The sequence below is a fragment of the Jatropha curcas genome, chromosome 10 (genome assembly GCF_041381405.1).
Source record: "Jatropha curcas cultivar XTBG-Jc1 chromosome 10, XTBG_Jcur_1.0, whole genome shotgun sequence".
Lineage (NCBI taxonomy): Eukaryota > Viridiplantae > Streptophyta > Magnoliopsida > Malpighiales > Euphorbiaceae > Jatropha > Jatropha curcas.
In genome coordinates this window covers 8,042,150-8,053,716 of record NC_143160.1, presented here as the reverse complement: position 1 = coordinate 8,053,716, position 11,567 = coordinate 8,042,150, and the positions used below count along the sequence as shown (strand labels likewise).

Sequence of the window (11,567 nt, the reverse complement as noted above, 5' to 3'; positions counted from 1 at the left end):
AGATGTTTCTAAATGTAAAAAACATGCAGGCATTTATTCCGGGAAAATTTTCAAGTAAATAATTCCCGGAAACCACTGGCTATCACAAGGTTACAAAAATTTCAGTATCACCACGAGACAAAAAAAAAAAAAAAAAACCCATCTTTCTCTCATTGACCGCCACGTGTTAATCTCTCCCTGGCATTTCCTTTACCATGAAAAAAAATACTGGGCCCTACATTTAACAGAAGTTTTCGTAGAAACAAAATACCAGAAAAGAAAGGTCTCCTCCTCCTCTATTTCATTTCCATTAACACTGCCAGCTTCACACTCTCCTTGTTTCACTCTCTCCTGAACCCAAAAAAAAAAAAAAAAAAAAAAAAAAAAAAAAAAAAGAGAGAGAAAACAGAATCTATGTTTATTGAGATTTCTCTTTCTCTATAGCGACAGTGGGATTTGTGTACAAAGGTGCTCTGTTTTAGTGTTTGGTGTTTCTCTTTTTGGCTGTTTGGATACAATGACGGACACAACAGATGATATAGCGGAGGAAATCTCATTTCAAAGCTTTGATGATGATTGTAAGCTTCTGGGGAGTTTGTTAAATGATGTTTTGCAGAGAGAAGTCGGAGGCAAATTCATGGAGAAACTTGAAAGGAATCGGATCCTCGCTCAGGTTTCTTTTTGTTCAAAAAATTTGTCATTTCAAGTTCTTCTTCACTGACTCTGTGAGAGAAGTTATTATGTTGATGCTTTAAAACTGTTTTGATTTTTGGGTTTATGCTTGGTTTTCGTGAGACTGTATGGGAGTTTTGGTTAAAGGTGTTGTCAGTATTGTTATGCATGGTTCTGTTTTCACTCTGAAAACGCAGAGGAAATAGTGTGAAATGAAATATGATATGGGGCTTTAAGGTTTTTTTTTGAATTTTTTTTCTGGAAAATGCAAGGCTAAATTAACTTAGCGAACTGCTAACTCTGTCTCTCTTTTTCCTTTTCTATTCCCTTCTGAAGAATCTCTCTCCAGTTTTCTTTGATGCTGAATATGCATAATTTTTTGTTTTTTTTTTTTTTGGTTTCTTATGTGCTTGGGTACTGAGAAAACAGAGAGAAAATAGGGCGAATAGATCTGTGTTTTAGTTTAGTATTTATTTAATGTTGAGTATATTGTCGGTTTGGATACTGAGAAAATGGAGAGAAAGTAACCTATAACCCAAATAGATTTATGTTTATTTATTTATTTATAGAAATAGCCAAATGGTTTTTACAAGTATATTAAAAGTTTTTAGCAGATTCGGGATCATTGATTCTCTCTGTATTTGTTTGTATTTAACGTTGCTCCTTTTAATAGAATTTCATATTGATATTCTTATACGGCATTAAGAAATCAGACTGGCTCAATTTTTTCAATGTTGTGTTTCTGTTTTAGAATTTTGTTTGGTGTTTTGATCACAAATAAGTTTATGATTTAGAATATGTTTGATATGAAATCACTCATTCACATGGCAAGCAAATATCTTTTTTTCCCATTTTGATTGTTATTTTCTTTCTGCATTTTCTTGGTATGCAGAAATATAGTATACTGATATTGATTAGAAATATATATGGGTGTCATTACAGAGTGCTTGTAATATGAGATTGGCGGGGGTAGAAGATATGGCTGAGCTGCTGGAGAAGCAGCTGGCCTCGGAGATATCAAGGATGACATTAGAGGAAGCCCTGACTCTTGCTCGTGCATTTAGCCATTACCTTACTTTGATGGGGATTGCAGAGACCCATCATAGGTAGTTTCTGCATACTATCATCTCTTATTATGCATTTTTGCTAAGTTGGTTAGCTTTATTTTCAATATATGTCAATATCCTTGAATTATCATAAGCTTGACGAATCGATATTAAGGATTGCTTAATTTGGAAGCAATAAATTGCATTATCGGCCATGCATTGTCCTTAATGTTTGTTGTACCCAAGGAGTGTTGTTTTGTGGACTTCTATTTCTTTGCTTCTAATAACACGAAGGAGGAGCTAATGCTCTTTAAGTTCTTAGATGGTAGGAAGGAAAGTAAAGGAAGAATCCCATTTAGAAATCTGATTCTTGAGCTTCTTCTTCTGTTCCTTTATATCATATACTTTTTGTAAACCACTGGAGAGTTAGTTGATGATGATGAAGCAAATAGCCTTTCAATTTAGTTAGTTTCGTTTCCCTCCTTACCATTTGAGCACTCCTCCGAGAGTAGTTCAATTTTAAATTGGGAAGCCTTTCTGTGTCAATTATGTAAATAGATATTGCATGCTACAGGGTTCGCAAGGCACGGAGTATGACACACCTATCAAAATCTTGTGATGACATTTTTAATCAGCTGTTGCAAGGTGGAATCTCTTCGGAGCAGCTTTATGACACATTTTGCAAGCAGGTTTTTTTCTAACTGGTGTTTTTGGCTTTGAGTTAACTTTTTTTTTTCCCCCTTTCTCCCTTAAGGTGATGGTTTAGCAGGTCCCTTATGTTGAGAATTAAGATAAAATAAGATTTTTAAATATGAGTAACGTTGTTCAAGTTTCTGAAAAATACAAGAGTATGTCAATGCAGCTGAAATAGTTGTATTGGGTTTCATTTAGTAAACTCATGTTACAGGGATCTCACAGATTGAATGCCTAAGATAACAACAGGAATTCCTATTTGTTTCCTAAATTTTCTCTGCAGTTAATAAAGCATTAAGCATAATACAGCGGCAAGTTTGAGAGCGAGCTTGATAAAGCACTATTTTTGTGTTTGTTTATCCAATTTTTCTTGTTGCAGGAGGTGGAAATTGTTCTTACTGCACATCCTACTCAAATTAATCGTCGTACCTTGCAATATAAGCACATTAGAATTGCTGTAAGTTTTTTTTTGTTTGTTTGTTTGTATTTTGTTTTTGGAATTGATGTCAGTTAGCATGATGATAACCCATTTATTTGAATATTATTTGGGTTTTCTTGCAGCATCTTTTAGATTACAATGACCGAACTGATCTTACTCATGAAGATCGGGAAAAGCTGATTGAAGATCTGGTATGGTTCCCATGCCTGACAACTTATCTCTCACAAAAGCCAGCATGGAGTGTGGGAGGTGTATGATTTCTTTGAGAACTTTTTTCTGAGTTTTTTGTTTGCTCTTGCTTTTGCAGGTAAGAGAGATTACTTCAATATGGCAGACAGATGAGCTTAGGCGTCACAAACCTACACCAGTAGATGAAGCTAGGGCTGGTAGAGCATTTGGCTTTTAAATAATAAAGAAATTGCAAGCTGGGTGCTTTGCAAGAAATGTTCTTCATCCCTAGGATAGGATTGATGATTTTTTTTAATGTGTAATGCTCTCAGGCTTGAACATTGTGGAGCAGTCCCTGTGGAAAGCTGTCCCTCATTATTTACGTCGTGTTAGCAATGCCCTAAAGAAGGTTTGTTGCCCCTTAATGTTTTTATTGCTGGTAGATTGGTTGGCTGCACGTATTACGGATTTCACTGGCTTTCCAATTCTCACAAGTGATTTTGACTGCTGCTTTGCTTTTCCATTTTGTTCAATTTTTTTCCTCCCTCAGCATACAGGGAAGCCACTTCCATTAACTTGCACACCAATAAAGTTTGGGTCTTGGATGGGAGGTGATAGAGATGGAAATCCAAATGTAACATCAAAGGTGAGAGACTTCTAAAGTTCCTTCAGCTGCTTGTTAGTCGTGACAATCTTCCATTATCTGCAGCTTTGCTGTGGGTAGGATTTCTACATATTTGATTTGTTAATTTAACTGATAAATGACACATGGAATGGGAGTGATGAACTTGCCTAGTCATTCTTCTGTTATAGTACCTTATCATCATTTTAGGAAAAATATATCCTCGTCTTAGAACAGGAAAGAATAGAAAAGGGCAACCTTTTTCACTAATTATTGACTGCATACTTTAATTTACAATTAATTATACATTAATCTACCATTTTATTCCTTGCGAACGTGAAAGAAGTAAGGTGTTCATGGAAAAGTTGGCAAGTATTGAGTAAACAAGTTTCATCTTTGCTTTGCTATTCATAGCATTTTATGCTACTGAATTCTAAGGTTGTTATTAAAGTAGTTTGTCTTAGGTTATTTTAGCATCTTTATTTTTATTATAGGTTTCGATGAGAGCCTATCTTTCAGTTTCCCAATAGTACAGTTTCTTTTGAACTGAAAAATTAACTGCTCATGTTGAAATGTTTACAGTTTCTTTTGAATTGAAAAATTAAGTGCTCATATCAAAATGTATGGCACCCCTGATGCATAGGCAGTTTCATTCTTTCATTGATGAAATTGAAGAATCACTTATTTTGGACTGCAAGAAACTTTGTTTTTGGAGCATGCTTTATTTTGTGTTATGTTTGTCCTGAGATCGTGTGTATTTTGCAAATTATTTTACTTTCACATGAACCATATCGCACTGTTTCTTTCAGGAACAAAATGTTGACAAGTGGTCTTTCAATGTTTCAGGTTACAAGAGATGTCTCTCTTTTATCTAGATGGATGGCCATGGACCTTTACATTCGAGAAGTTGATAGCCTCAGGTTTGAGCTATCCATGAACCAGTGCAACGATAGGTTGTTAAAAGTGGCAAATGACATTCTAATGGAAGGTTTGTGTCATTGGCATGTTTGAACTTGTTTATGAGATCTAACAATATTCATTTGAAGTTTATTATAGATGCCCTTGCCAACAAACGAAAGACAAACTGCATAAAGGAATTTTAGAAAGGCTGGGCCCTTGGTGAAGTTTTTTTACGTAATGCATTGTACATTAGTCAATTTGGTGTAGCTTCTTACTTATTATGAAGGATAAAGTGGTTGTGTTCTTCTGTTCATTCTCTCATTTCTTTTTCTATGGCCTTTTTATTTTATGGTAATTTTTCTCTTCATTTTAAATTTGCAGGCCACTTTGAAAATTTTTTGATTTTGTCTGTCCTTTTCTCTTACTGAATATAGTTATGAATATTTTATGTATTTTCTTGTTTTGTTCTGAGAAATTATAATCTGAAAAGAACCTTGTTCTGTGGTTACCCTATGTTGAAATTATGTCTGTGCTTTTTTTAAAAATCCATAGCATGAATCATATGAATTGAAGAAATCATATGTAGCCTTAGAGAATTTGTCTTTATGTACCTTCAATACAATTGCAAATTTAATGAATGTTAATACTTAATATCATCTTCAATGTAAAATTATTTTTGGCTTATCTCTCTTGGTTTTCACAATGTTTCACTTGCATCCTAATTATCCTAATGAGATCTGACGGTGGGTTAATTTTCTTTACAGAAACTTCATCAGAGGATCGATATGACAGTTGGAATCAACCTGGTAGCAGGAGTCAAATAAAGCATCATGGCCAACAAGCTAGATCTCTTCCCAGACAACTTCCAGATAGGGCTGATCTTCCAGCTTGCACTGGTAAATAAATTTGTTTTGCAATTTCCTGTATAAGTCCAGAGTTATCTATATAATTATGGCTTAACTGCAATCGAAATACGTTGAGATTATTGTTTTTTTTTTTTTTTTAAATTAATATAGTACCATTTCTATAATACCTAAATTTTAGAAGAAGTAATATCATAATGCCTTTTTTTTTTTTTTTTGGAGATGCTTGTATAAAAGCATGTTACAAATCATGTAATTACAATTAAGCCAGTTACGAATCATGTCAAGCTCTACATACACTTCCAAGTGCCACTTGCTTGCCACTTTCTTTTTTCAAGTCATTTATTTTGCCTGATATACGATGCAATGACCAGACAGTAATAAAATTGGCTTATTCCTTATTGGACTTGTGTCTTTGTGTAGAATGCAATGATGGTGGATCTCAGTATCCCAAACTTGAACTTCCAGGGACTGAGTACAAGCCCTTGAGTTCTCAGGTGAGCCATGCTCTTGGGTCTTGACTTTACAGGGCTGACTAAATTTTCTTCTTAACATAATCATTGTAGCTGGAGTTTTATTGAAGCAGTTTATTTATTTGCCTCTTTCTGACTGTAATTTTTATAGGATGCTGTGAATTCTTCAAATTCTGGAAATTCTAGTAATGGTTCACATATATCATTTCCAAATGGAAGTATTGCTAATTCAAGTGCTTCTGCCACTACTGGGACACCGCGAGGATCTTTCACCTCTAGTCAACTACTTGCTCAGAGGAAAATATTTGCAGAATCTATGACAGGAAGATCCAGCTTCCAGAAGCTTCTAGAGCCAAGTCTGCCTGAACGTCCTGGAATTGCTCCTTATAGAATTGTCCTTGGCAATGTGAAAGACAAGGTATTCCTTATTGTCAAATACGAAAAAAGGACATTTTTTTTTCTTGTCGATATGGTGCTGCTAAGAAAACAAATTTCTAGCCAAGATCAGGGACTGTCCATTTACCAGCCAACAGTATAAAGTCACAGTTCAAAAGAATTAATGATATTAAGGGCTTATAATAGAAAGGTGTAAGACAAGCAGTAGTTTCTGTGAGTTGATTAATTTGATTGAAGCCTAGTATGTTTCTCTTATCCATTTTCATATAGAGAAACAGTTTGACGGGGATGTTCTTTATATAATGAATTAATTATCTCCAAAATTTAAACCTTGTAAAGGGTTTAAGGATGAGGATATAGTTTGGTAATTAGATTACGATGACCAATTCTTAGGAAGGATTTGTGTGGAAATCTATGATTTTTGAGCGGTTGTCTGAAAAATTGTCTTCTATTTTGTTTTTACAGCACACAGTATGGCTCTGTTTGAGTTATTGTTATAGAGAAGGATTAATTAACCGGAGAAGGCTTTAAAAGATGGATAAAAGTAACTTCTAAAATTAGCATTCAGTTCATTCAAAACGGCTTCTGGTCAAAGAGAACTTTTAAGTGTTTGTAGTCAATACACCAATTGGTTAAGTTTTAGTTTCATTAGCCGTGACTTTGTTTGATGTGCCTTTGGTTTATCATTGTTGAGGAATCTGTTATCGTTAATGCCCTTTTCTTAGAAAAGCAGTCTTGAAAGTATTTTAAAATAGCTTGCTCACTAGTAGGAGGAAAAGGACTTTTTTCTTATTTAATCATTCCCTTTTATTAACTGTAGATGGATAATGTATGCATTATTATGATCTTTGATATTAGCTCACAAGAACAAGAAAACGGTTGGAACTTCTTCTAGAGGATCTTCCCTGTGAAAATGATCCACTGGAGTACTATGAGACAACAGATCAATTACTGGAACCACTGCTTCTATGCTATGAGTCCCTGGTAATATCTGAATCATTCTATAACAATTCTCTCCTTTGAATAATAATGATAAAAAGTGTCAACGCTAGTGGTTTTAGTTGAAATTGATGTTCAGTATCAATTTTGCAGCAATCCTGTGGAGCTGGAGTGTTAGCTGATGGTCGGCTGGCTGATCTGATAAGAAGAGTTGCTACCTTTGGGATGGTGTTAATGAAGCTGGACTTGCGGCAGGTGCATCTTGTTTTGGCTTATTTGCTGTAGTTATGATCTTTTGTAAAGTTCCTCTTCCTGAAATTTTTTGCAATGTAATAGGAATCTGTTAGACATGCTGAAACATTAGATGCAATCACCAAATATTTGGATATGGGCACATACAGCGAGTGGGATGAAGAAAAGAAACTGGAATTTCTGACAAGAGAACTGAAAGGGAAGCGACCATTGGTTCCTCCTTCTATTGAGGTAACACTCTACATGTTTAGACATCATTTCAGTGACTTTTGGCCAGAAAATCAGATATAGAAACTTATTCGTTGCTTGTTAGTGCAAATAGGCAATGATGAAAAAAACTTTTTTCTTGCAACTAAAAGGTTGCAGGTTTAAGGCCTAATGGGCCAACTTGAGGAATAATTTTCTGCGAACGAATTTTTTTTGTTTGTTTAAGGTTTCCTTTCTGGAAAATGGAAAAAGAAAAAAAAAAAAAGGACAACTGAAGAACAACATTTTCCCTCTGATTCTTTGCTTTTGTTCTATTTTAGATACACTAATAATTTGAGGTTAATGTCCAATGATTTGAATTACTACGTTCACCAGGTTTTAGTTTTGAAGTAGGTAGTAGAAGGAGAGATTTATCTTTACCCCCCCTGATATTTGCAAATCCATGTGGCAATTTAGTTTTTTGTAATGTGGGGTGCTTTAAAGGTGTCCATCTATTGGATTTTTGAGTATTTCTTAAGTATAGTTATAATTTATAAATGTTCACTTGTGGCACTTTGAAGTTCTCGAAAGGTTTTAATCAGTCTCCTACATAATAGCACAACCTTGGGTATAGATTTACATTTGTCCAAGAGAGTTCATACAATCTAGGCCAACTCTACATTGATGACGACTTGGACTAACGAAAATGGTTTACTATTTGAAGTTTCACAACTTAATTTGTGCGAAATATATGCTGTATTTTATAAGAGCCAATCGTATTTTCTGCTTTCATTAATTTGTCATTACATCTCTTTTCTTGAGATGGCATTGCAAAGGGTTCTTACATCATATATGGTGCATTTTACTTGTTTTTCTGTTCTGTTCCTATCATATTGCTTGTGGTGGATATGTTTGCCTCATCTTAATTGGCCTTTGCAGGTTGCTCCTGATGTTAAAGAAGTCTTGGATACTTTTCGTGTTGCTGCTGAGCTGGGGAGTGATTCACTTGGAGCTTATGTGATTTCTATGGCATCTAATGTATGTTTGTCTATCGCTACTGATTCTTGCAAATCCATTTCTTTTTTCTGCATAAGAAAGTAACTTCTGCCTATGAATTTAATATCAGAGCATCTGCCTTTTATTCTTAGAGGTCTTTTCCCCTCTTTTGAGGTGTATTATTAGAGAATGAATGGTGATGTTGGCTTGAACTTGCTGTTTGGCAGGCAAGTGACGTCCTTGCTGTGGAGCTTCTGCAAAAGGATGCCCGGCTTGCTGTTAGGGGGCAGATAGGGAGACCATGTCCTGGTGGAACGTGAGTTCACATTTCCTAGTTTCGGTGCTCCGAGAAAATTTTTTTCAGATGTGATATGTCATATGTTCTGAACAATGCATGTCTTAAATGTGTGCATGTTTCTTAAAATTGCTGTGCATGTGTTTCCTGTGATAAAAGTTCTCACTTATGTGTGCACTACTTTAAGCAATCGAAGTTAAGTGATTTCTGGCTATCATTTTTGGTCAATACATACTTTTGGGATTTACAGAAAGAAAATGATCCTATTAATGGTGAATGTGCTACACGGGTATTAGATATAATTCTGGAAGTGGTCACATGGCATTTTATCATAAGGTTTGATTTTCATTTGAATCTCTATGTTAGATTGATGGTATATGCATAATCTATTGGGTCATCTCTGCTTGCATGCTAGAAAAACTTGTCAGGGCTGAGCAGAGAAGTGCGTGCCCTTAGCTTGTATTGCAGTCACAGTATTCAGTATATATTATCACAATACATACATACTGGAACAGGCTACGAGTAGTTCCATTGTTTGAAACTGTGAAGGACCTGAGAGGGGCTGGTTCAGTGATCAGAAAATTGTTATCAATTGATTGGTACCGGGAGCACGTCGTTAAGAACCATAATGGGCATCAGGAGGTATTCATTTTATAAAGGCCACTTCCGAAGTTGATTTTAGTAGGATTATTATGTAATTTTCTGGAGCTTTCGCAAATGTCATGGACAGGTTATGGTTGGATATTCTGATTCTGGTAAAGATGCTGGTCGTTTTACTGCTGCATGGGAACTTTACAAAGCTCAAGAGGATGTTGTGGCAGCATGCAATGAATATGGTATCAAAGTGACTCTTTTCCATGGACGTGGAGGGAGCATTGGTCGTGGTGGTGGTCCCACCTATCTTGCTATACAATCCCAACCTCCTGGCTCAGTAATGGTGAGTTTATGCATCTTTGCGATGGGAACTGTTAGTCTGTTTTGATGATTTTTTTGGTGAATACTATTTTCACTTGCCAATTTTTCCAAAATCCTATCAGCATTAAACCGTCAAATTTCAATAATCAATTATAGCGAGTCAAGTGACTGTGGCAAAGAAATTATTCTGGTGTTGAACATGGCATGTGTATTCAATTTGCAGGGCACTCTTAGGTCAACTGAACAAGGAGAAATGGTGCAGGCCAAGTTTGGTCTGCCACATACAGCTGTTAGACAGCTAGAGATATACACAACTGCAGTGCTGCTTTCAACTCTACGTCCTCCACATCAACCTCGAGAAGAAAAATGGCGTAATGTCATGGAAGAAATTTCAAAAATCAGTTGCCAGAGGTACAGGAGCACAGTCTATGAAAACCCAGAATTCCTTGCCTATTTCCATGAGGCTACTCCCCAAGCTGAGCTTGGCTTCCTTAACATTGGAAGCCGGCCTACAAGAAGAAAAGCTTCAACTGGTATTGGGCATCTTCGTGCCATTCCATGGGTATTTGCATGGACACAAACTAGATTTGTTCTTCCTGCTTGGCTTGGAGTTGGAGCAGGTTTAAAGGATGCTTGTGAGAAGGGATTCACTGAAGACTTAAAAGCAATGTACAACGAATGGCCTTTTTTCCAATCTACTATTGACCTTATAGAAATGGTTTTAGGAAAGGCAGACATTCCAATAGCAAAGCACTATGATGAAGTACTTGTATCTCCAAACAGGCGAGAGATTGGTGCTGAGCTTAGGAGGGAACTCTTGACAACAGAAAAATATGTCTTAGTGGTTAGCGAGCACGAGAAACTTTCCGAGAACAACCGGAGCCTGAGGAGGCTTATAGAGAGTAGGCTTCCTTATCTTAATCCCATGAACATGTTGCAGGTGGAGATTCTAAAGAGGCTGAGAAGCGACGATGACAATAATAAGCTGAGAGATGCCCTGCAGATAACTATTAATGGGATTGCCGCTGGGATGAGGAACACAGGTTGAGCAAACTCTTTCAGGCTCACATATGAAAGCTATCAGCTATGCCCTTTCCTTTGTTGTTATTACATTTTCTATTCTCCTTTGGTGGCTATCAATATATTTTGATGGCTAATTTCATGAGTATATGATAATTTAGAATCAGATATTCGTAAAACATACAGACATATATATATATATATATATATATATATATATGATATGGTTACTGGATTTTGTTCTCTTAAGCAATGGAAAGCGTTTCTTGTTTCTGGATAATTTTGTTATTTTGCAACCTTATTGCATGTTTATACCATTTATGAGTTTTGGGCTTCAGTTAAACATATATAATTAATTTGGGCTTTAAATTAAAATAGTTGATTACCCCAAAATAGTAAAAGCCCCATAATTTCTTAACTGGTGGATGAGAATCAACTGTAGAAGTGGAGCAGAAAGCAATTACAGGTCAAAGGACAAGCTTAAACACATAGGATTAGGAGGGGTTCCAACAATCGATACCAAAAAACCAATCAATCAAACTCAAACAATTTCAATTCATTGTATTTTTCTTTTCAAAGTACTGTAAATTTTTCATTCACAATTAGAATCCTTGTCAATATAATGATTTTCAATTTTAAAGCAATCTCTATTTTTCTACATGCCCTTTCTATAATTCTTATTTCCTGCACTATCTTGAATTTTAACGGTTGGT

General features: G+C 35.6%; 1 protein-coding gene across 1 annotated transcript; it reads left to right on the top strand.

Annotated features, from left to right (window-relative positions):
* Positions 1-322: 322 nt before the first annotated feature.
* PPC4 (phosphoenolpyruvate carboxylase 4) lies at positions 323-11,134 on the top strand. Its single transcript, XM_012226615.4, has 20 exons — positions 323-652; positions 1,594-1,757; positions 2,272-2,386; positions 2,770-2,847; positions 2,952-3,020; positions 3,137-3,215; positions 3,330-3,406; positions 3,548-3,643; positions 4,466-4,607; positions 5,284-5,415; positions 5,806-5,879; positions 6,007-6,273; positions 7,110-7,235; positions 7,344-7,445; positions 7,527-7,673; positions 8,568-8,666; positions 8,852-8,940; positions 9,435-9,561; positions 9,650-9,856; positions 10,058-11,134. Exons 1-20 carry the CDS (start codon positions 497-499, stop codon positions 10,880-10,882), a joined length of 3,171 nt encoding a protein of 1,056 aa, XP_012082005.1. The 5' UTR covers positions 323-496; the 3' UTR covers positions 10,883-11,134.
* Positions 11,135-11,567: the final 433 nt, after the last annotated feature.

Coding starts and splice junctions, on each gene's coding strand:
- PPC4 (XM_012226615.4), top strand. CDS start 497: ATGACGGACACAACAGATGATATAGCGGAGGAAATCTCATTTCAAAGC. Junction 2,387..2,769: donor ATGACACATTTTGCAAGCAG/GTTTTTTTCTAA, acceptor TTCTTGTTGCAG/GAGGTGGAAATTGTTCTTAC. Junction 8,667..8,851: donor TGATTTCTATGGCATCTAAT/GTATGTTTGTCT, acceptor GCTGTTTGGCAG/GCAAGTGACGTCCTTGCTGT.